Source organism: Muscardinus avellanarius (genome assembly GCF_963383645.1).
Source record: "Muscardinus avellanarius genome assembly, chromosome: 8".
Taxonomy (NCBI): Eukaryota; Metazoa; Chordata; class Mammalia; order Rodentia; family Gliridae; genus Muscardinus; species Muscardinus avellanarius.
Window position 1 is genome coordinate 559531 of NC_137794.1, and position 25562 is coordinate 585092.

The following is a 25562-nucleotide window of genomic DNA, read 5'->3' on the forward strand; positions in this document are numbered from 1 at the left end:
CCTGAATGAGCTACAAGAGAAAGTGGTTTTCTGGACAGGCAGATAAAGACGTTTATTGATGCAGAATGTAGGGGCCAAGTTACTCTTACTCTTCAGTTCAGGCACAATGTCCTGTCAGTCTGGGCAAAACTTCAGTATGTATGCAGGTATCTGCACATGTGTGCATGCACCCAAATATGTGCACACGTGATGTGTATGCAGGTATCTGCCCATGTGTGCATGCACACAATGCAGGTGTATGCATGTATCCACGCATACGTGTGCGTTCACACAATGTACAGGCACATGTGTGATGTGTATGCATGTATCTGCACATGTGTGCATGCACACAATGTACAGATGTGTGTGATGTGTACATATATATCTGCACATGTGTGCATGCACAATGTATATGTGTATGAGTCTGTACATGTGTGAATGCACACGTTGTGCAGGTGCACATGTGATGTGAATGCATGTATGCAGGTATGTATGCATGGGTTTATTGTGATTTATCTAAGCATATGTGCAAATATGTACACACATGTATGTATGTGTATGTGTATGTGTGTGTCTTTAGCCCCCAAGCCTCATGCTCTGCACCCCTTTCCCATTCTCCTCTCCCTCTAACTGGCAACTGTTCTAACAGGTTTGAGAGAATCCTTCTGTCTTCGTGTTCTTCCAACGCGTGTTGGAGTTTTCTGTGTAATTTTTAAGCTATGAAAGTGATACTGTGCGACAGACCTCACTTTGTACTGACTCATCAGTACTGTGGTTTTGACATCTGCCCGTTTTTCGTATGTGCACCTGGTTTCTGACTGTCACACATTCCTCAGCATCTTACTTCTGGTTGAATGATGGGGCTGCCCCCCCCCCAACCGTGCCCTGAGGACTTGAATGTGTAGGCTCTTAAGTCTGCAGGGAGGTTTCTCCGCTGAGTCTCAGTGTGTTCGCTGAGGCTCAGCACATCTGTGTGTGTTTGGGTTTTTCTTTAGTGTGTGTGTGGTACAGGGGATTGAACCCAGGGGTATTCTACCTCTGAATTACACTCCCAGCCCTTTTTTTTTTTTTGGTGGTGGTACTGGGGTTCCTGGAAGCCCTTCTACCTCTGGGCTACACTCCCAGACCTATTTTTTATACTTTTTTATTTGGAAACAGGGTCTCTTAAGCCAGTGCGGCTGGCTTCGAACCTGTGTGATCCTCCTGTCTTCGCCTCCCAAGTGAGGGGATTACAAGCATGCGCCACCACGCCCGGCTCCCAGCCCTATTTTTATTCTTTATTTTGAAACAGGGTCTCACTGAGTTGCAGAGGGCCTCACTAAGTAGCTGAGGCTGGCTGTGAACCTGCGATCCTCCTGCCTCAGCCTCCCAGGCACTGGGATGACAAGCGTGCGCCACCACGCCCAGCTGTTTCTGTATATTTAATGAGCACTGCTTTCTGAGATGACTATGCCAGTTTATGCTCCCAGACAAAGACTTGAAAGTACGGTGAGGCTACTCAGAGATTAATGATGACACACACTTTCTTAGAAGAAATAAGACACTGCACAATAAATGAGTATCAATGAAATAAGGATGGTGGATAGGAAAGAGCTTTTCGTGTATGTGGCACTGGGGATGAGGGGCATTCTACCTCTGAGCGATACCGCAGTCCTATTTTTTATTCTTTATTTTGAGACAGGGTCTCACTGAGTTGCAGAGGGCCTCACTAAGTAGCTGAGGCTGGCCGTGAACTGAGGTCCTCCTGTTTCATGGACATGCACCACCACCTGGCCAGAACCACTACTGCAGCTTCCTGGGGACTGTGAGGACGACCTGGATGGCAGCAGCAGAAGCCAAGAGGTGAAGCAAGAATCAGCCACCCTCCTGCGCTTCCTTCAGTCGGCCCGTCATCTGTAGGGCCCATGCGCATCCGCCATGCAGCCCCTCCTCTCTAAAGAGCGGAACCCAGACAGGTACAACCTGACTTCTGGGCTGGGGTCCCCGGCTCACACGCCCACCGTCCTGCTTGCCCCATGACCTGGGGCACATCACCGAACGCCAGCGTGCCCAGGGACTGCTGAGCTCCAGTGGGGCAGAAACCAGGTGGCGGCGGGCCAGGCTTTCAAGACACATCCTGACCATCAGGACGGATGCGAGCATTTTGGGGGATGCTCTCAATTATAAAAGCAACCAAATCATTCCACATCTGGGAGAGCCCATTTCTTCTTATGTGCTATTCACTCAGGCTGCCCAAGTAGTCATAATAATCACACATTCTGTCTGAAGCTTAGGCATTTGGCTGTTGTCTATGCGTAATTAAGCTAAGGAGCTTACTGATATCTCTACTCCAGTGTGTGATGACATTCCGTAAACATTTTCAGAGAATAAGTAAGTAAGCACATGTGTGAAAAGCTCAAACAACGGTGGAGATGCAAGTCGGTGAGCAGAAGGAGACCGTTCAGCTCAGCGACAGTGTGCGCTGTTCAGTCCCTGACCTCGGGGGCTCCGCCCGGAGCCTGCGTGGGCATCGTCAGAAGCTTGGAAGTTCTTATCTCAGTGACAGATCATAATCTATCCTTAATAATAATTCTAGGGAGGCTGTCTGTGTGAGGGCCGGCCCTCACAGCTCTGTCCTCTGACTTCCGCCTGCACGCCCCCTGGTGGCAGTGCAGGGGAACTCTCCGGTGCCTGGAGCAGTCACCTCTGTTTCAGGGGGTCAGGACAGGTACATCCAGACAGTCCTCAGTGCCTTCCCTACTGCTGCTGGAGGCTACAGATGTGGAGGGAGAGGACCCAGTCAATTTAGGCATATAAAATCAACCTCGAGAGACCCTGAAAATACACACACTCACACACACACACACACACACACACACACACACACACACACCAGCCCCAGGCAGTAAGATGTGATTTATATATATATTTAAAATATTACAGTTTTATACTGCTCTTTGATATAAATAATAAGCTAACTCCAAGATAAAATTTGATTCTATTATTTAATTTTAAGTCATCTAGTGCTTAAAACAAAAGTCAGAGGAAGATGCATGCCCCAATTAAGGCTCAGTGCTGACCGATTTCCAGCTGTGAAATCACTGCGTACCCTGGAGCTGGCCGCTCGGTGCTGTGAGAACTGCTCTCCATCTGAGGGGTTGGCAATAGGAGAGGTATGTCCATGAGTTTGGAAATAAAAAGCAACAGTGAATGGAAATTCGGGAGGCGGAGACAGGAGCATCAGAGGTTTGCAGCCCCAGCAACTTATCGAGGCCCTCTTCAACTTAGTGAGACCCTGTTTCAAAATAAAAAGTAAAATAGGGCTGGGGGCATAGCTCAGAGGCAGAATGCTCCTGGGTCCAATCTCCAGTATCAGAAAAACCAAACCAAACCACAACCCAAACCAAAGCTGAGTGGGAATGAGCTCAGCGTCCAGGCTCCATCGCCGCTACTTGTGCCCTGCACACCACGTCACTTCATTTCGGTGCAATGGACCAGGTCCCCCGTCTAATCTGGGAGGAGCCCTGTGCTCTCCCTGCCCCTTTCTCTCAGGTTGGGAAATATGGTTGGAATTTATTCGTGCAACGCAGGAGAGCCATCCGAGGCAGCCACGGTGAGCTGAGGCATGGGAAGAAGGCCGCACGAGCACTGGGGAGCGATGTGCTGGAGCGGAGCCGGGGGCTGCTGGCTCTCGGGGCCGCGGGAGGGGCCTGGGCACAGCCACCGCCTCCAGTGACCCGGGAACCCTTCATCCCTTTCAGCCTCAGTGTTTTCATTAAAATAGGAATAACGCCAGGCTTCCAATACTGCTGTGGGAATTAAGTAAAATGCCTGCAGAGCACCCAGCAGAGCCCGGCACGCTGCGGGCGCACGCCAGGGCTGCGGCGGTGGCGGTGGTAGTGACGGCGCACCCTGGCTGGGCTGGCGTGGAGGACTAAGAGCACTGACAAGGACTGCAGAGAGCGAGCCCATCGCAAGGTCCCTCGGGCCGGCACGGCGCCTGCGGTTTCCCTGTTCTCTTTCATGGAAGCGTCTTTCAGGTTCTCTTGCGGCAGGAGACCTCATCGTGGTGGCTCTATCCCTGCTGGGCGGGTGGTCATATGTCTCTGTAGTTGTAAACGCAGAGCCGAAGCCATCCGGCAGCCACAACTTTGAACAAATTTAGTTTCTATTTACTAAACCTTCTGCCAGTTATTCCCAGAGTCACTATTACTTTCATTAGGAGCGAGGGTCCTTCTCAGTCCTTCCTAGTCAAACATGATTGATTTCTGTAACTGGAAGCAAATGGCTTTTCAGTAAGTTTGCTGAAGCGCTGGTGGTAACGGTCTGCTTTCAGAGCCGGCCTGGGATGGTTCCTAGCCACATCCTGTTATTTTCTTTCCTTTTCTTCTTCCAGAAAAGAATACTGGAGCTCCTTCTCCTTCTGCCTCCTCTGTGGCTAGATATTTCCAAAGAGGCGGGGGGGGGGGCAGGGGTGAATTGGCCCACCACGCTGGAGAGGATGCTTTTCAGGAACAACTCCCAGAAGGAACGGTGTTCTCCTTCCCTGAACCTGAGGGCGGCTGACTTGAAATTCACGTGCACAGGCCTGCTTGGTGGAGTTCAGGCTCAGGGTCTGTCCCGTCAGCGGGGGCAGATGTGGGGACCAGGAGATTGGGGCTTGAGGGCTAGGAAACAGGGCAAAGTCGAATGCAGACCCAGGAGGGAGGCTCCTGAGGGGAGTTTGGAAGAGGCCACAGGAGCAGAGGGAACCCCTCGCAGCCTGGGGACCACGCTCCCTGATCCCTCAGAGGGGCCCAGGCCCAGGGGAGAGGGCTCAGGGCCCGGGTGTTAGTGCTGCGCCTCTGGGGAGTCAGGACTCGGAGGGAAAGAGGCTGGGCACCGAGAGAGGAGCGCAGTCACGGAGCAGGACGCCACAACACACGTCGAAACGTCAGGGGAGAGAGGTCCTGAAAAAGGTTCCATATTCAGTGTGTGATGAAAGTGGAAGTTACGACAGACTGACAATGAACTAAACATTCTTACAGCGCCTCCTTTTCCACTCTTTTGGGGCAGTGCTGGGGTTGACCCAGGGCCTGTGCATCGCAGGCCAGCACTCTGCCATTGTGCGCACCCGGCCTTCTCACGATAATCTTTGCTGTATTGGCTGTAGTGTTTTGTCCTGTGGGGGCTCCTCGGCACCCTTGCAAGCTCAGTCTTGTCTTTAAGGTGTAGCTGACCCTTCATTGCAGCTGCTTCTTCTCACAGGGTGCTGAGTGCCCTCATGGCTGGGTACAAGGACCGCGGCCCCTATAAATGAGAAGATGCGACAGCGGTCCTCCCAGCTTCTCGGGGCTCAGCGCTGGTTCCTGGTCCTCACAGCATCCGAGGCTGGGCCCTTCAGCCCGCAGAGTGAGCCTGTGGCCGCCAGCTGCTCTAGAGCCATAGGTGCCAGGAGGGGCACAGGCCTTGCATTCTGTGGGTTTGGGCAGATTAACATCTCCAGAACTAGCAGTGGCTTCTGCATGCCACAGCAGTCTAGATTTTCTCTGTGCCGCAGACACCCTGCCTGAGATGACCTCATCACTTAAGGTCTTGAGGTCTACAGGAGTCAGGTGAAGGTCCACTGTAACCCCCAGGAGGCTCTGAACACGAAGCAGTGCTTGGGGAGGCTGAGATGTTCTGCCAGTGTCCGTTCCATAACGCAGATGGGCCTTCCTTCTCCAGAGCTGTGTGTCCACACAGCTAGAGATCCCTCTGCAGGGTCTGCGTGTGGTTTGGTTAAGCCTGAGGAGGGGCGTTGGTGCTCTGATGTGGTAATGGTTGATCCGATGCACCAGCCGTCTAGACTAGGGTGCCCAGATGTTTGGGCAAGTACTTGTCCAGATGTTGTGTTTACATGTGATTGCCTTTTTTGTTGTTGTTTTGGTACTGGGGATTGAACCCAGGGGTATTCTACCACTGAGCTCCACCCCCAGCCTTTTTAATCTTTAAATTTAAAACAGGGTCTTGTAAGTTGCTGGGGCTGACCTGGAACCTGTGATCCCCCTGCTCCAGGTGTGATGGGTCACCCCAAGCTTAGATGCAGCCACCACTCAAAGCAGTGGAGCAGGGAGAAGGTGCTCATCTTCCTGACGCTGCAGTCCTCAGCAGAAGAGACTGAGCTCCTATGAGGAAGGAGAAATTCTGCCTGCAGACAGCTTCTGGATTTGACTCAGAATGCCAGCTCATCCCTGGAGTCCCGCCCGGCTGGGTGCCCTGCAGAATGTGACTCGCTACTGCTTGTGTTCTCATGAACGGGCTCCTTGACAAATCTCGTACGTGCATCTCCTACCGACTGCATTCCTCTGGAGGACCCTGTGCGTTCTTGTTTGCAGAATAGAAGGGAACAGAAGGCGGGCCGTGGTGGGTGTGCAGGCCTACCCTCGTCCTCACCTCCCCCTGAATGGAGGCTCTCATCCAGGGAGTTAGCCACGGAGGGAGACGCTGCTGGGACTCAGGGGCTGGGGCTGGTCCGCAGCAGTGGGGCCTGTCTGCTGCCCCCTCCCTGAGCGCTGCTCTCAGGGAGAGATGGGTCAGCCGCTGGGCAGCCCAGCCCAGGCTAGGGACAAGCCCAGCCACTCATTCCCACGGCTGGTAGTCTCCACGAGCAATCTCGTGGGCGGGCAATGTCGTGGAGAGCACACGTGAGGCAGGCACTTGGAACTGGATCTTAGCAGGCTGCTGCTTGAAGCTCCCCCGTCGAGGGGCCCAGGCACTGAGAGCCAAGGCCGGGAGCACCCTGCCTCCAGAGGTCTCTCCTCTCCAAGGCACTGCCCTCGGCCTGCGCCTTCAGAGAAGGCGGCCTGGCCTTGCTGATGTGCGGCCGGGACCCTGGTCATGGCCACCGGGGATGGCACCAGCAGAGGACGCCACACCCTGCGGATGGGGAGGGGTTGCAGGCAGAGCTCCGGAGCATGCCGAGCCGCTGCTCGGAGATCCTCGCAGGAACGGGCCTCTTTGGGAAAGTGAACTCATTTCCAGCAGTGAAGCCGGCAGGGACTTTGCCGTGTAATTCTGGAATAAAAAGGAAGCATGTCTGTTTGGCTGTCACAGGCTGGCACATGTGGGACTCCTCAGGAGAAGTTTCCTTGTGCGCGGTCACCCCCCCAGGAGCAAGGACGGCGGCTCCTGCCGGGTGTGAGGGAGGGTCCGCAAACTGGAGGGGGGTCCGCAAACTGGAGGGGGGCAGCATTCCTGCAAACGGCCTGGATGATGGTATTCCTGCCCCACGCCAACCCTAACTCACAAACTGCTGGAGAAATGAGATCTGGTCAAATGAGTTCCTTTCCGCCCTTCTCAAAAGTATCAAAAGCTAATATTTTGCAGACGGCTCTGGACTGGCCACGCTGGCCAGGCCCTGTGGGGTCCAAAGCAAACATACCTGATCTAGATCTGGTCAGCTTCGGGGGCCAGAGAAATGGCCAGGAATTAATAGAGGAATCTGAGGATTGTTCTTTACCCCAAAGGCCTCAGTTGGAACCCGCTCTCGCTGGGAGGAGTGCTGAGTGGTGTTGGGGGCGGGAGCAGGCTGGGGAGAAGCTACCAGCCATCCAGCCCCCCAGGAGCACGTCCTGCTCTGATGGGCACTGGAAACAGCTCGGAGCCCTGAAGATCCGAAGCTTCTTCCCTGTACTCATTATGGGCAATGGGCAAGGTTCCTGGGCAGCCTCCACTCTGGGCAGAGAATATTGTCTGCTGAAGACAATATGCTTGACGTAATGGTTTTCTGTACCACAGACATCGCAGGAATCTGTTTTGCATGGATTGATTACATGTTAGCAGACTAATGTCAGCACTTCTCTGTGGGTTGCTATTTTAACAGTGTGGTGGTGGTGGTGATGGGGGCGTTGAAGGACTTGTTTCTTTTTACCTGGCTCTTAGGAGATCACCTCCTATGCTAACACAGTGGCAAATGGCGGCAGGCTAAGATCTTGAGCACACGGCAAGAAAAGAACTAAGTACCTGGATGGCAGGCGGCCAGCCTCCATCCTTAACATGTGACCTTATGAAGAAGGACAGTGCCTTCCGGAACAGTCATGGGGGCCGAGGGCTGGAGGCCGCCCGAGTCCCTGGGCCCCCTTCTGTTTCCTCAGGTCCCTAGGGCCCCGTCTTTCTGGCACCCTGCCATCTGCCTGGGGAGCCGCCTGGTGACCCTCTCACCCCCTGTGGTTTCTTCCCGAAAGAGACCCAAGCTGTGTGTCCTGGAGATGGAGAGAGGGAAACTGTCCAGGGGGAATCAGCCAATAAAGGGGGCAGGGGAGCAGACCAATGGCCACTGTGGGCAATCGGAGCTGCATCCCCTGGAGGCTCAAGCTCCGAGCTGCTCCTCCAGGGGGGAGGGCTTGGGCTGGGTCTGCACCAGGGTCTCACTGAATTGCAAGGGCCTCACTAAGTAGCTGAGGCTATCTGGGAACCGCGATCCTCCTGTCTCAGCCTTCCAGATGCTGGGATTCTAAGCGTGTGCCATCACACCCGGCTTCAAAGATTCTTTGAAGAATAAAGAAAAGTAACTGTTAAGAGGTCTTCCAGAAATCTTAAGAGAGAATTAACACGAGTGACAGACTGAAAGACAATACCTGCTACAGGTCCCACAGGAAGAGGCCCGGCCCTCAGGGCACAGAGAGCTACTGAATTAGAGACACGCGGCACACTGACCACTAAGAAAAAGACACTGGCAAAGCTCTTGGTTCCCCAGCTGTCAGGAAAATGCACATCAAAACAACAGTGAAGTACCGTATTTATGCTCTGGAACTGGCAAAAACTAAGATGGATGGTTATTAGCAAGTACAGGGATAAGCAGGGAAAGGGGCACTGTCACACACTGGTGGGAACAGAACCAAGAAAACCCCTTGCGCAGACAACTGGGGTACTCAGGAAAATAAAAATATACGCACACTGCTGTTCCCTCCAAGCCTACTTCTTGGCATCTATCCAGAGAAATACTCACATTTGCACACAAAAATGTATGCATCAGTTATGGTAGAAAAAAACTAGAAAAATGTGAAATATTTGTTATAAAGGGGCAGCTTAATAGCTCATAGTTTATTAACCATCAAAACTGGTAAGTGGTAAAGTATACTCACTGTTACATGGAAAGCAAAGTATACAGGAACGTGTGCCTGAGTCTACAAAACGAGATCTGTCTTAGTCTTATCTGCCTGTCTGTCTGCCATCTTTCGACCTGTCCGCAGCACACAGGATGGAAGGGAGTCCCGCCCGGGCAGAAGGTCCCTCCGCCCCAGAAGGTGGCGGGCTGGTGCTGGGAGGGCGGCCGCAGAGGGCTCTTCCGTCTCCATGTGTATGCAGTGGGCCCTCCCCAGCACCGGCTTTGCTTTCTGAGGTTTCAGTTGTCTGTGGTTAGCTATAGTCTGAAGACCGTGCAGGGGAATTCCTAGGAACAAACAATTCCTACGTCTTAACCGTGCGTGCTCTGACGAGTGTGCTGAGACCGCGCTGTCCTGCCCCGTCACCAGGAAGGGCAGCCCTCTCCTTCGTGCAGCGTGTCCGCGGCCCGTGCTCCTGCTCACTGCCTGGCAATTGGTGGCCGTCACGTGCGGCAGTGCTGGTGCCTCGTTTGACTTCCTGGCCCAGATGCAGGAGCGTGGTGGTGGCAGGTGGCCGCCCACGGGGGCCTGGGGTGCTTCCGGTGGCGTCTGGTGCCATTCAAAGAAGCGCAAGAGGCACAGGTGGGCATTGTGGGCGTGAGAGCGATACCCCGCAAAGCTTCCGTCGACGTGTGTGCTGGGGCCGTTGTGAAAGTTGCTCATTTTATTAGTTACTGTTGTCAGTCTCTTACGATTCCTAACTTACAAGTTTAAACTCTGCCTTAGGCATACCCATAAAGGAGAAACAGTGTGCGGCTCCGTACCATCCCTGGTTTCAAGCATTTCCTGACAAACTTAAAAACACCTACAAGGAAGGGGTCCTACTGCTGGAACGCACTGTGTGGACGATGTGAACCCCCCCAAGGGTCACAGGAAATTAAACAGCGGCTCCGGGGTTTAAGTTCACATCAGCGCGAGCCCAGGCAGGGACGCTCGCCCCTTCCCCAGGCCCTCCGCCTCCGCCCCACGGGGCTCTCCAGGGAGTGAAGGGGAGGACAGGCTGCCGCCTGGTGCCTTCCTCCTCACTCATGGACCTGAGCTTAGAGTGTGTGCCCTCCCTGACGCTGAGTGGGGTGCACTAAGGCCTCCTGCTTAGTTGGGCCGTGGGTTTTCCTGACATCTAAGGCCCAACAGAGATGATGTTTGACCTTGGAGCCCAGCAGGAATGGGCTCCAGTGCTGGCTCCACCCCTTACTGGACCTGTGCCGCTGGGTGTTTATGAAGCTCCTTGAGCCTCAATTACTTACTCTGTAATGAGGGGAGAATGATGAGAACCACTATCAAAGTTGGCCATGACTATTAAAGAGGGGAGTCTACCCGCTCAGCTCTGCTCAGACACATGAGGCTGCCCACTCACTTCTCTGTTTATTCTGAGTCCTTTTAGGCAACCCCAGTTCTGTCCAAACATTGATGCCAGCCTTTGGGACGTCGCACAAATAATAAAGGAAGGCCCTGTAGTGACTAGCACACCTTACAAAGACTAGTCACTGTACTGCTGGGCAAACAGGGACGACGGCCAGGTGCTCACCCAAGAACCTTGACACCAGGGAATCGATGTCACTTTTTAAGAGTTAACTAGCAGCCCAGTGCGGGGCATACCTGTAGTCTTGGTACTTGGGAGGCTGAGACAGGAGGAGCACAGGTTCAAGGCCAGTCTCAGCAATTTAGTGAGACTCTGTTTCCAAATAAAACAATAAAAAGGACTGGGAGCATAGCACAGAGGTATAGTGTCCTAAGTTCCAACCCTGGTACCAAAATAAATAAATAAAAAATAAACAAATAAAAGGAGTTAACTAGCAACAATCTTTTCCACATGACTCTCGTGAACTGACTCCCAGAGGGTGCCAGGTACCAGCGCTGTACCTGTCCTACCCTCCCATCAAATCTGCCCTTTGCTGCCTGAGATGGCCACTTTCTGATACTGGAGGCCTCTCTTCCTCTCTGGCCACTGCTACCTGGGCTAGGGGAGAATTTCTGAAACAAAGCACATTTGTGTGCCTGTCAGCAGGCACCGTCCTGAAGGCCTACAAATGCAGATTGGGCCAATTTCCCTTTCCCATGCCTTTGAGTTGGGAAACAAGCAAATAGCTTACTTGCCTTGGGGACTCTCAGGTCAGCAGGCCCGGGGAGGTCAGGCCACGGGCGGTGAAGGGACTCAGCAGTGCCTGCACCCTTGTCCGGAGCACCCCCAGGGCCCGGTCTGGCCGCCATTCCAGCCTGAGGGGCGCAGAGCCCGTGGCTGCACCCTGATGCGTTCTGTCAGCTTTACCTGTGGACTTAAGCCTGAGCGAGCCCCACTGGTTTTAGTTTTGAAAAGCAAGAGCCAAAGTAAAACACGGTGTGTCTGTGACCCAGAACACTAGTGAAGTGCCTGGGCCCGTCCCTGGGAGCGGAGGTGGGCTTGGTTCTGGTTTCTTAAGGAGCCACGCCCACGTGGTATTCTATCTTGTGACAGGGTGCGCCTTCCAGCGACCCCACATCACCATCGCCTGGGAGGCGGGTTTCGGTTGTGTCTTGGAGCTTAGGCTGAGAGAAGCTTCTCCTCTGGCTTTGAGGCCATTGAGGCCCTTAGGTTACATGCTGGCCCGCCCCGACCCCTGCCTTCCCACGCTTGCTCGGGGAGGGAGTGAGGGAGCCCTGCTTGGCACCCAGGAGACACAGTGGCTGGCTTTCTCCTCAGCCCTCACGGGGCTTATGAAAGGCGAGGAAGCGGGGGACCTGGGCCAGGAACCCGAGCAGACGCTCCAGAGGGCGCACATGGGCTTCACAGCACTTGAAGGCAAGAAGCGAGGTCATTACAATCATCCGCTAGGACAGTCGGACTGTTGTCGAAAAACACCGGCAAAAGCAAAAGCTTCTCACTGGGATGCTAGACCTGGGGCCTGCGGGAGGGTGAGAAGTCCAAGTTCTAGACAAAGAAAGTGCTTTTCCTGGTACGTGTGGGGACCGCGGAAGCTTCCAGGGAAGGGCCTCCCAGAGCGGTGTCATTGGCCGCAGGGCCATCTGGAGACACATTCTCACCAGGAAAACAGTCTGCGCAAGGGGCTTGCTACCGAGCACCAGCTACTCACCAATTTTCCTTCGGGCTTCATTTATGCTTTCTCCTAGGGCCTTTGCTTCAGAAAATCTGGAGTGGAGGACAAGAAAAAATAAAAAGAAAGAAAATTTCATTTTTTTCTGTTTGTCCTACATAACGTTTAAAAAATAATAGATTTCTGAGACGCCTCTAAAGTATTATAAAACTTTATTGAGACACAGAAAAAACCTAAATGTGAAGTATATGTTAGATTTAAACATAAAGTTTCTATGATTACAGATATTGTAAATTTTTTAGTCTGTCTAGCATAGGATTTTTGTTCTCATATTCTTTATGATTTTGATTTATATTCTTTTCTGATTCAAGAGTACCAAAATGAAGAAGTGCTATGAGGTTTCTGTACTGTGGTCCACCAGTCACAGCACCAAGGTTGTAGACCCCAAATATACATGCTTAAATAGCGTTTGTCCAGACCAGCAAATGATGGCTGTTGACGCCCTTTCTGCAGGGCACTTTGCTGGCACACAGCCTCACTGTTCATCTATACATGATCCCTGGCCGCTTTCCTGCTGCAAAGCTGAGCTGAGTGGATATGCTAGGGAGTGCACACGCCTATAGAGCGTAACATGTCTACTATCTGGCTCTTTGCAAAAAAAGTTTGCTGACTCCTGTTATATATGATTAGTGAACCATATTTTGAAAATAAAATTTAAGACAAAAATTCCTAGTAATCCTCTATTCAAAAACAAGCCCATTTTGGTATACATACCCATCCGGTCTTTTCCCCAGCAAGTTTTCCCAGGGTGAGCCCCTGCTCTACGTGTGACCTGTGCTGTGGTCTGTTTTGTTTTGTTGGCATTGCAAACCCTCTCCGTATCATTAGAAACTCATCTTTGATGGACACACAGTAGACCAAAGGACACATCTTCTGTGTTTTCCAACATCAGGGGCTGAGATGCCCATGCCAGGCCCAGCCTCATGCTAGAGAAGTGGTGTCGGAGGGCATGGTGTCTGGAAGGGGCCGGCAGCCCGGGCTCCAGGCACAGTGGGTCCTCACAAAAGACTGAAGGCCTCCCTTCCCTTCGTTCTGTCCTGAACTTAGAGGCACTCGAAACCCTATGAAACAAACCTGTAACAGCTGGGGACAATGAGCCACGGTGGGATCTGATCCTCATGCCTTGAGGTCTGACTGGGAAAGGGCCACTCCGTGAGTGGGGCTAATCAGGAAAGCTTTGTGTACACACGGAGGTTGACTGGGGTTTTGTGGATACATAGGAGTTTTTTGGTTTAAACATTTCTAAATTGACACAGAATAGCCGGACCAGCCGTCACGCACTAGTCGTCCCCTCTTACTACCGGCTGGCTGAATTTCTACCACCTCCCCTCCCTCCCAGGTCTGCTGGGCCCCACTGAGCACCTGACATCCAGTTGTCTCATCCAGGCCCACTGCGGAGGAAGCCGAGGGAGAGGACTCGCCAGGCCCAGAGCAGCATGGCGCAAGCAGGGGTGAGAAGAGTAACCGCGTCGCTCCTTCCTGAAGCTGGGAGTGCCCCGGGAAGGGACCCGCTGCTCCTTGGTGCTGGGTGTCTGCCGGCAGCGCCACCAAAGAGGGGGCTGTTTGGAGAGGACTGACCACAGCACCAAGCAGCCCCCTTCCCATGCCCCTGGACACATCTGGGCACCCCGGGGCTTCATCCCAGGCCTATCTCTGGGCAACCCCATGGGTAACGGCCCCTCTGTTCATAGGGTCTTCTCTGTGGCCAGGCAGTAAGGCCATTCACGGAGCAGCGGGGACAACCAAACCCTGTTAAATGCTAGGCTGGGGACCCAGTGCTGGCCACCACAACCCCTTAACAGAGCCGAGAGGAGGCAGACACTCTCCCCAGGCCAGGCCTGCATTACACGTCCCCAGCAGCAAGGACCCCAGGAGCCCACACAGTTTGGGGAGGCCAGCGTGGTTCCAGTGTGTCCTGTGAGATGGCCCCCCTTGACCCAGAACTAAAGAGAGCTTCCCTGCTGCCTGGAGAGGCGGGGTCTGAGGCCACACTGTCCCCAAGATCACGAGACCACATCCCTCACTCTGTGAGTTGTCAACAGCCCAGGCCAGATCCTGGTCGCCCAGACAAACTCTGAAGCCCAAGGTGGGAAGGAAAGGCGTGTGTAGGGAGGTGGGGCGGCCAGGAGAAAGGGGTGAGTGGGAAGGTGGTCCTGTAGTCACCGCCACGCCCTCCCCACCTACATCTCGCACCTCCCCCAGTGAGGTCCTGCCCACCTGGCCTCTGCCTAGCGGGGGGCTTCCTGGCCTTCCAGGAGAGGCTCGCCCAGGGACCAGGTGGTTTGGGGAGCAGAGGCCTGTAGAGGAGGTGAGCACGCTGACCCTCAGGGAGGCATGGCTGGCAGGGCCACACTTTGTGGAGGGGCAGGAAGAGGCTCCCTGGCTCAGCCAGGACTGCTGATGACCCCCTCCACCCCCGCAACCCTGCTTCCTTCTCCTGGTGCCAAAGCAGCCCCTCTGGCATGGGCTCTGGCTGCAGGCTGACTCTGGGCGTGCAGCCCAGCTCAATGTGGTCCCAGTGTGGGCGCTGTGTCCATCTGCCGGAAAACACCCAGAAAGAAGGCTGGAGCGAGCGAGGGCCAGAGTGGGCAGTGAGAAGGATTGCTGTGCCCGGTCCTCTTCACAAGCCTGCCTTCTCAGTACTTGCCCTCCCCGGCAGCCCCTCCCATGCCCAGCGCTGCAGCGCTGCTGGGGAGCGCCATCCTGCCACTCCCTTGGCACTCGCGCTCTGCTCTTGGCTGGCCCCGCGCAGATCTCAGCCCTGCCTTAGGCTGCACACATGTACGCTGCCCGGCAGGTGCTCTGCAGAGGACTAAACCCACTGGCCCCTGCAACAGCCTTCCTCCCCTCCTCCTCCTCCTCCTCCTCCTTCTTCTTCTTCTTCTTTTTTTTTTTTTTTTGGTGGTACTGGGGTTCCTGGAAGCCCTTCTACCTCCGGGCTACACTCCCAGACCTATTTTTACATTTTTATTTGGAAACAGGGTCTCCTAAGCCAGCGCGCGCGGCTGGCTTCGAACCTGCGCGATTCTCCTGTCTCTGCCTCCCAAGCGCGGGGATTACAAGCGTGCCCACCACGCCCGGCTCCCTCCTCCTTCTTAAAGAGACCGTGGAGGCCGCCCTCCCGGCCGCCCTTAGTTCTCTCTGGCTGCTCTGAGCTGGCCACTGTCCGCCTCGTCTGCCCTGACCTCCCTCCCGCTTCCTCGGCTGCCTCCGGGTTTGAGCTTGTGCCTGTCTGCTGTCGCGCCAGCTGGCTTAGCTCTGCCCCGGGTTTTCTACCTCTCGCCATGGCTTGCTTCTGTGGCCGACAGTCTTGGCCAGTTCTTTGCCATTCTGAAACAGATGTCCAGACGCCACCACCCCTTAGCTACCTTCCTTTTCCTTTTGTCCATCACAAACTTTTTTTTTTTTGGTGGTACTGGGGTTCCTGGGAGCCCTTCTACCTCTGGGCTACACTCCCAGACACCTATTTTTTATATTTTTATTTGGAAACAGGGTCTCTTAGGCCAGCGCGGCTGGCTTCGAACCTGCGTGATCCTCCTGTCTCCGCCTCCCAAGCGCGGGGATTACAAGCGTGCGCCACCACGCCTGGCGATCACACACTTTTTTTTTTTTTTATTGGTGCACTGTATTCATACATCATAGTGGGATACAAACTTTTGTAGACATACATGCACACATCGCCCAGTCAGCTCCCACCCGATCCCCACCCCATTCTCTCCCCATCCCTCCTTCCCATGCTTGGCTTAGTGGTTGACATCTAGTATTATAGCAATTTATCCAAAATTAAAAATGATAATCTCACATAACAGTTTCATTTGTCTGATACCAAGCTTTTGATGACTTAAAGATAACATTTCAATATTTCTTTTTACTTTCTTTCTTACCAGAGAATATTTTTTTTCTATTTTTTTTAGGTGAAACTATCATATATTTATATATTTATTTTTCAGAAAAAAACTCTATCCTAATATGGAATATGGACTCTAGATACCCACAACGATCTTGAAAAAGAACAAAGCTAGAAGATATATATTTTCTGATTTCAAACCATATAAAGCTACAATAATTGAAACAGTGTAGTACTATTCTAAAGACAGATAATTAGACCATTGGAGTTAAATAAAAGCCTAGAGCTAAATTCTTCCCTATATTGTCAAGTTATTTTTGACAAGGTTTCCACGAACATTTGGTGGTAGAAATAATAATCTTTTAACTAAATATTGTTGAAACATAATAATTACATGGAAAATAATAAAGTTGGACCCTTACCTAATCCCATATACAAATATTAACTCAAAATAGATAAAAGACCTAAATATAAATCTTAAGACTATAAACTTTTAGGAGAAAATCTGGGTCATAAAACCTCACAACACTGAAATTGGCAGTGATTTCTTGGATATGATTTCAATGGCACAGGCAACAGAAGAGTATACAAACTCCCTAAAAAAATAAAAAAAAATATTGTATATCCAAAGACAATGTAAACAGAGTTAACAGTTACTAATAGAATGGAATAAAATATTTCCAAATGCTATATCTGAAGGAATATTAATATTCCAACTAGAAATCCTAAAAATTAACAACAATAAAGGCAAACAATACCATTTAGAGATAGGTAAAAGACTAACATAAGTAATGAATCTCCACAGATAACCAATCTTAGTTGACTGTTGGATGGAAACTCTTGTTTCTCTGGTTCTGGTGTGTGTTACCTGGTTCTGGTGTGTGGCTGGGAGTTGTTTTCTTTCAGAGTTTGGAATACGTTACTCCAAGCCCTTCTGGCTCTCATGACTTGGTTTGGGAAGTCTGGAGTGATTCTAATTGGCTTGCCTCTGAATGTCACTTGGCCCTTTGTTTTTGTTGCCTTTAAGATTCTCTTCTTGAATAAAAACAGCATGGTACTGGCAAAGGAACAGATATATAGACCAATGGAGCAGAATAGAAGACCCAGAAACAAGTCCACACACTTTCAGCCAATTTTTGACAAAGGGGCCAAAAACATACACTGGAAAAAAGATAGCCTCTTCAACAAATGGTGTTGGCAAAACTGGTTAACCATATGCAGAAAATTGGATGTTAATCCCACTTTTTCACCCTGTACAAAAGTCAACTCACGATGGATCAAAGACTTGGAAATTAAACCAGAGACTTTGAAGCTCCTTGAAGAGGGCATAGGTCCAACACTACAACACATAGGCACAGACAAACATTTCCTCAATAAGACCCCAAAGGCACAACAAATTAAAAGGAGAATCAATACATGGGATTGCATGAAACTGAAGAGCTTCTGTTCAGCAAAGGAAACTATCAAGAACCTCAATCGAGAGCCAACAGAATGGGAGAAGATTTTTGCCACCTACCCCTCCGATAGAGGACTAATATCTAGAATATACAGAGAACTCAAGAAACTCAACACTAAGAAAACAAAGCATCCAATAACAAAATGGGCAAATGAACTAAATAGACACTTCACAAAAGAAGAAATTCAAATGGCCAATAAATGCATGAAAAAATGCTCAACATCACTGGCAATCAGAGAGATGCAAATCAAAACTACCCTGAGATTTCACCTAACTCCAACTAGAATGGCAATCATTCAAAACACAAACAACAACAGATGCTGGCGAGAATGTGGAGAAGTGGGAACTCTAAGACATTGTTGGTGGGATTGCAAATTAGTGCAACCACTTTGGAAAACAGTATGGAGAATCCTCAGAAGAATGGGAACAAATCTACCATTTGATCCAGCAATACCACTTCTGGGTATCTACCCAAAAGAAAAGAAACCAAACTACCAAACTAATGCATGTGTATCTATGTTCATAGCTGCACAATTCACCATAGCCAAACTATGGAACCAGCCAAGATGTCCATCAACAGATGAATGGATTACAAAACTGTAGGATATGTACACAATGGAATTTTACTCAGCCATCAAAAAAAACTCAATTACGTCATTTCCAGGGAAATGGATGGAACTGGAGGACATTATGCTAAGTGAGATTAGTCAGTCACAAAAAATAAGAAATCAGATGCTTTCCCTAATATGTGAGAGTTAGGGAGAAAAGAGGAGCAAACAAGATAACCTAAAGGAAGAGAAAGGAGGGGGAAGAGAAAAATCTCTAAAGCACACAATGTACTTAAACATATCGAAGTCAATCACTAAGCCAAGCAAGGAAGGGAGGGACGGGGAGGGAATGGGGTGGTATTTGGGTAGGGGTTAAATCAGCGATGAGTACATGTTTATACACACAAGTTTTTTTACCCCAATAAGTTGTATGAATATAATGCACCAATAAAAAATAAATAAATAAATAAAAAAGATTCTCTTCTTGGCTTCCACATTGGTCATTTTGACAATTATGTGGCGTGGGGATCCTCTTCTTCGATCCTGTCTAAAGGGAGTTCTATAAGTTTCCTGGACCTGTGTATCAAGCTCTTGCTCTATGTCTGGAAAATTTTCTGCTATTACTTCCTTGAAGAGATTGTTGATCCCTTTGGTTTCACCTTCTTTTCCCTCCTCTATTCCAATTATTCTTAGGTTAGCTCTCTTAAAATGGGCCCATATTTCTTCAATATCAGATTCCTGCTGTCGGATATTTTTTCCTAGATTAGAAACTATGCGTTCATTTTTGGATTGCTCATCTTCTAAGAGCGAGATTCTGTTCTCCATGTGGTCTAATCGGTTGTTTGTGCTTTGAATTGAGGCCTTTACTTCATTAATTGCATCCTTTATCTCTTTTTGGCCCTCTCTGTGTTCTTTTCGAAGCACCTCTATTATTTCTACAGTTATTTTCCTGATTTGATCTTCTAGAAATCTCTGATTTTCTGTTTTATCGGGTTCTGATGTTGTGGGGTTGTGGGCATTCATTGCTCCAGTATTATTCCTCTTTCCCATGATTTCCGATGTTTGTGCCTTCTCTGGGTTCTTCCCTTGGGTCACTATGGCTTCACTTAAGGTGCTCTGGATCTCGAGTCAGTAGTATCTCAGACCCCACTACTCCTTTACTGGGTTGTATCACAGAGTCTCCGACCCAGAGAGTCGATAGAGGCTGCTTTAGACTGTGGGGGGTGCCAGGTTGCATGTTCTCCTATGGTGTGATATCTCTGCCACCGCCCCTCCCCCACTGGGTCAAGTCCCAGCGAGTACAGTACTGGGACTTCTCCTCTGTGGCCCGCAATTTGACTCACTGTTCTTGAGTACGCAGATGTAGCTGTACTGGATTCGGTGAATTCTCTGCTGCTGCCGCCGGTGGCAATATGGCGCCGCTGCCACGCCCTTGGCCGTGAGGCTGGCGTATTTCTTCTTGGTTTTGATTTCCACTCTGAATCCCTGCGGCGTGTGCTGAGCTCAGCCACTGGGAGCTTTAGATTTTACCTGCGGCGAGAAATCCCGCCTGGCTGTTCCGCAGCGGCTCACCTCGGCTTGCTGTAGCCGTCCGGGGAAGTCGCCGCTGCCGCCGGCAGTATGGCGCTGCTGCCGCGGCCTCGGGCGTGAGGCCAGTGTATCTCCTCTGTGGCTCTGAGCTCTGTTCTCAGTCCGCTTTCTTTCTGAAGCCTGGTGATTTTTTTGTTTCTCTGGTGATGGTGTTTTCTGGCTATGAAAGGCGCTGATTTTGTGGTAATGGAGATTGGTTGTTAGCGGGGCTCTTAAGCCCCACTTTTCTCGGTCGCCATCTTCCCGGAAGTCTCCGATCACACACTTTTTGAATACACTTTTTTGGCCTCATGTGTGCTAGGCAAGTGTCCCACCATGGAGCTGCACCCACCCAACAGCACAGGGTTCATGAGAATTTGGGCTTTTCCCTGCTCCTGGTTTTTTCTGGCTTGCTCCTTCACACCCCGACAGGTACCCCAGCCCCTGGTCTCCAGTCGCCCAGCCCCCTACGGGTCCCATGTCCTCCGCCACGGCCCCTGGTACGGCTCACAGTGTGCCCTTGAGCGGCCTATCTCCTGGGTCCTCGGGACAGAGCTTCCCTGGTCCTCCCCTCCCGGCTTGCTCCTCCCAGGGCCTCCTGACCCCCCAGCCCGCGGTGACACGCTGTGCTTCACACTGGGATGCTTTCCTAGGAGCACAGCCACTTCCCCGCCTTCCTGGAGTGGTTTGCACGCAGAGGACTCTCTAATCTGATCTCATTTTCGGTTCAGCAAAGCACGTGGCTGGGACTTTCAGCAGGACCTGACTACGCTTGTCATGGTGCTGGGGAGGGAAGCCGGGGCCTTGGGCACAGTAGGCAAGTCTCTACCACAGAGCTACGCCAGCGGTCTATCCTCATACTCTGAGCTTGGACTTCCAGCCTTCAGGACGGTGAGCAGTAGATGCTTGTTGTTGAAGTAAAAAAAAAAAAAAAAAAAAAAAAAAAAAAAAAATCAGCCGGGCGTGGTGGGCACGCTTGTAATCCCAGCACTTGGGAGGCTGAGACAGGAGGATCGCACAGGTTCGAAGCCAGCCTCGGCTACTTAGTGAGGCTCTCAGCAACTTAGTGAGACCCTGTTTCCAAATAAAATATAAAATAGGTCTGGGAGTGTAGCCTGGAGGAAGAAAAAAAAAAAGCTCCTGGGTTCCACTCCTAGACCACAAAAAACAAAATTTAAAAATTTAAAAAAATCAACAAAGCAGGTTGAAAATGTACTGTGTGCTAAGGTCCAGAGGCACAGTGACCTGGGAGCCACAGTCCAGAGCTCTCGTCTGAGCTCTGGACTTGCACCTCGCAGTCCTGTGCACTACCCTTAGAGCGTATGTGTCTAACTTACAGACCACCTACCGAAAATTATGTTCCCACAGCCAGGTGCATGCCTGTAATCCCAGGACTTGGGAGGCTAAGACAGGAGGATCACAGGTTTGAGGCCAGCCTCAGCAACTTAGCGAGACCCTGTTTCAAATGGGCTGGACGTGTGTAGCTTGGAGGTAGAACACTGGTACCAAATCCCCAGGACCAAAACAACAACAACAGCAACAACAACAACAACAACAACAACAACAACAACAACAACGTTTCCATGAGGTTCTCTCTGGAAGCACAGAACCCGCCTTAGTTGACGGCACCTCAGCTTATGACCCTGTCGGCTCTGACTGTGGCCTGGAAAACTCAGCAGAGGCTCTGCGTCACAGATGTCCCGGAGCAGCTGCAGGCTGGAGCACGCAGCATCCATTTTAGATCCGTAGACATTTCTCCTGTCCGTGGACCAGGAGTATCAGGCCTTGATAGTCACAAGAGGGTGTGCGGAGCTAGCGCAGGATGGGAGGTCTGCTGATCTGCGTCGGTGCCGTCCCCCACCCCGACGGCACTGGCGTGCCTACAAGGCTCACCCTGCCTGATCTTGTACCAGGCCGGGCACACTAGGAAGGCTGGAAGAGTGGCTTCGTCCAGCTGGCCAGCTGCTCCCCGAGACAGCCTTACCTCTGTTTCAGGATGTGTTTGTTGTCATCGATGGTAACGCTGTCGGCGTGGTCCCGCTTGAAGATTTCAAAAGCCTCCTGGCACCCGATGGACATTTCCTGTCTCGCCCCTGTTTGGAGACACAGGGAGAGGGCTTCAGTCACAGCATCAGGACCCTATTAATCTCGCCATCACTTTAGTCAGACCACAAAGCCAGCAGGGCTCAGCAGGGGCTCTGTGGAGGCTCCAGCTGGCTGCGACCCCCCCGGGGGGCACCTGCAGGCTGCAGTGCCTGGTCAGAGGAGCCCAGGGGCAGAGCTCCGACCTGGGCTGCCGCCATAGCTGCCATGTTTACTCTAGTGCTTCCTTTATTACCCATTTTGGGTTAAATTCACCCTGAATTTCCAGACATTTAGTTATGAGAATTGTAATCCAGAACGAAAGATACCGAATCTAGAAATTTTCTTCTCTTAGTTTCTATATAACGGTCCAGCCTTGCTTCCCAGGCCTGGGGAGGGATCTTGGTGTCTACCTTGCCAGAGTCAGGCTCTCACCACAGCCCGAGGCAGGGTCCTCACTGGTGTCCAGCCACGGCCCTGCACTACCTGCCCTCACCCCACAGCTAGCCCTTGCCGCTGGGTCCTGCTCAGACTCCAAACTCTGGCCTCGCAGAGAGCCGGGATCCTTGGAGTAACCTGCTGGCATCCTCGCACTGCTGGGTCTTCCTCCCAACCCCCAGGGAGGGCCAGCACAGGGATGGACCTGGGGCCCTCAGCCACAGCGGAATCCATAGCTGGACTTCAGATGAAGCCACAGGGGCTGTCTGCAACACTTTTCCTTGGCTTGAGAGGCCTTTCCCTGTGTTTCTATCCAATGACTCTGCTTTTATCGGTTTAAAAATATTTATTTATTTATTTATTTATTTATTTATTTATTTATTTATTTTTTAGTGGTACCGGGGATTGAACCCAAAAGCATTCTGCCTCTGAGCTATATCCCATTCCTATTTTTAATTTTTATTTTTTTTTAAATTTATTGGTACTGGGGGTTGAACTCAGGGACATTCTCTCTCTGAGCTACATCCCAGTCCCTCTAATGTTTGTGTTTGAAACAAGGTCTTGCTAGCTGAGGCTGGTCTTGAAACTTTGGTCCACCTGTCTTAGCCTCCCCAATACTAGGGATTACAGGTGTGCGCCACCGCACCCAGCTTCTGTATCTTTGCAACCCTGTGTGAATGTTACCACCTCTTTGATGCCTTCCCCCAAACCCAAGTGGAAAGAAAATCCTCCCTCTGCTACGGGCCTCATCCACGCATCTCTACTGCACAGTGCAGTAACAACTGGACTCTACAGGGCATTCTTTCTGGTAAATGAAGTTTCCCAAGGGGCAGGGGCAATATTTTTAAATGAATCCTGGGGTCTTGCTCAACACCTGGCATTTATTTAATTAATTAATTTATTTATTTATTTTTCAGTACTGGGGATAGAACCCAGGGGCATTCTACCTCCGAGCTACACCCCTCGCCCTATTTTTTATTCTTTATTTTGAAACAGGGTCTCACTGAGTTGCAGAGGGCTTCAGTCAGTGGCTGAGGCTGTCCGTGAACTGCGACCCTCTCAAATGCTGGGATTGCAGGCATGCGCCACCACGCCCGGCCAACATCTGGCATTTAGAAGCTGCCCAACAGATGTCTGTTCCACGAATCTGGTCAGGATTACAATGAGAGTGCTGAGCACGCTCTGATGACCACAGGACACATCGCAGGCTGCGAGCCTGCGGAGGCCCAGGGCTCCAGGCACGCCTGCGTGTGGCCACATGCGACATCTCTCCCTGGAAAAACCCGCCGAGCCCATCCTCCAGCCTCAGCAGAGCAACTGGCCAGCCCATCTGACACTGATACTGTGAGACTGCTAACAACAGCTGTGGGAGGAATGCCTGCAAGGCAGGCTCGCAGCAACGCCCGCCCAATCAGAGGCAACGGGCAGGCTCACGACTCTCCACATCTGCCCGCACGCTCTGGGACCAACCTGGGGACTGGCTGGGGTGAGACTCTGCAGGACGAACTCTGGTGTGCGAGAGACGCTGACGCACGAGGGCGCTTTGGCCAGCAGAGCCCGGAGCCCAGGGCTCTGTTCTCGCCTCCTCCTCCAGCCCATGCACAAGCGCACCGTGCACGCCTTTACTGCGAAATGAAGCAACGAAGGCCACCTGCTGTCTGGAGACACCCTGGAACCCGCCTTGGGTCCCAGCTGCCTCCTGCAGAGGAGGTGAGATTCTTTAGGAGGCCTCTCCTAACCAGGTAGAGGCAGGGGTGGAGTGGAGGGTGCTCAGAAAGTTGCAGGCAACACTTGAGGGGTCCAGGCTCCCCCAAGGCCCGTTTTCTTCATGGCGCTGACAGTGTGACCCTGTGGACGGGCGCTGGGTTCTCTATTATGGCAGTAGGTGCTGGGAGAACCTGCAGTAGCGGAAGAGCCCAAGTCTTCCTCGTAATACCTCCGCTTTGTGTGAGCAAGGAGGATTTGGAGTGCAATCGGTGAGCTCAGGAGGAGAGCCTGTGATAACTCTTCAGAGAATCTCAAAGGTCCACTAAGAAAGCTGGAGCGGGCAGACAAGATATTGTGCATGAATCGCCCATTTTCAAAGATTAAAAATGTAGGGTTCACATTGTGGGGATATTGCATTGAAGTTTTTAACACTTCTGCCTTTTTTTTTTTTTTGGTGGTACTAGGGTTCCTGGAAACCCTTCTACCTCCGGGCTATGCTCCCAGACACCTATTTTTTATATTTTTATTTGGAAACAGGGTCTCTTAAGCCAGGGAGGCTGTCTTTGAACCTGCGCGATCCTCCTATCTCTGCCTCCCAAGCGCGGGGATTACAGGTGTGTGCCACCACATCTGGCAACACTTCTGCCTTTTTTTTTTTTGGTGGTACTGGGGTTCCTGGAAACCCTTCTACTTATGGGCTACACTCCCAGACCTATTTTGTATATTTTTAAAATTTCAAAACAGGGTCTCTTACGCCAGCGCGGCTGGCTTTGAACCTGCGCCATCCTCCTGTCTCCGCCTCCCAAGCGCGTGGATTACAAGCCACTAGCCCCGCGCTTCTTCCTTTTAAAAGCTCCTTAGGAGTCCGGCAGTGCTGCAGGCTTGTGTGCAGGCAGGGCACATCGGATTCCTCCTGCCAGGACACAGACACATTCTGGAATTAGGGCTTCTGACTGTGGTGACCACAGGCAAGTGGACACGGCAGGGTGGCTGCCATCCTGGTGTGGCCTCCTAAGCTCAGGGAGGCCAAGGTGAGGTGGCTGATCCTGCCTAGGCTGAGGGCCAAGAGGTGTAGCCAGACCCGGAGCCCGGGGTCGCACAGAGACGCCAGGTGGGGCGGGCCCACGTGCAGCCCAGTCCTGCTCTGCACCCTCATCTCCTAAAGCCCACGTCCAGCTCTCTCGGACTGTACTAACATACCAGATCTTGCCCACAAAATTAGTGAAGAGCTTTTTATTTATTGAAGAGAGGTCTCCACTTCTTTTTCCTTCCGAGGGTTTAGAAGGCAGTCTTTTCTCCTGTAGCAAGCTCCCCCTAAGCACACAGCGTTACGCTCGAAGAGCCAGGGGACCGAGCTCGCCTTGCCAATGGACAATCATCTCGTCGCCCATTCCTCAAGAAGTGCCGGTTTATCTTAGACGCTGCTCTAGGCACCGGCAGAGATGCGAAATGGAACGAGGAGATGAGAGCTGTGACCCTTGTGTTGCAGAGTTCAGAGAAGGAGAAGTAAACAGAGGAGCGGTCCTGGTGCTGCTGCCATGGCGACGGGGCCAGCGAGGGGCACAGAGGGCTTGGGAGGATGCGGAGAGAGGTGGGGACCCAGGAGGGGAAGAAAGGGTGTGGCTGAAGGGCAGGCTGACCGACGCGGCGGTCCTGCCGCACAGCCCAAGGACCTCCGCATGGTTCAAGAGTGAATTCTTGCACACCACGCTAGACTCGGCAGCCGGTGCTTTCACACAT

At 51.7% G+C, this 25562-nt stretch overlaps 1 protein-coding gene across 1 annotated transcript in view; it reads right to left on the reverse strand.

The window, feature by feature from the left end:
* Positions 1-25562, reverse strand: part of KIF6 (kinesin family member 6) — a gene marked incomplete at both ends in the record, with an annotated part of 233793 nt that overhangs the window by 33716 nt on the left and 174515 nt on the right. The window contains 2 exons of the mRNA XM_080700569.1: positions 12155-12210; positions 21580-21688. Coding sequence (XP_080556695.1) covers positions 12155-12210; positions 21580-21688 — 165 coding nt within the window. The remainder of the gene's footprint in view (positions 1-12154; positions 12211-21579; positions 21689-25562) is intronic.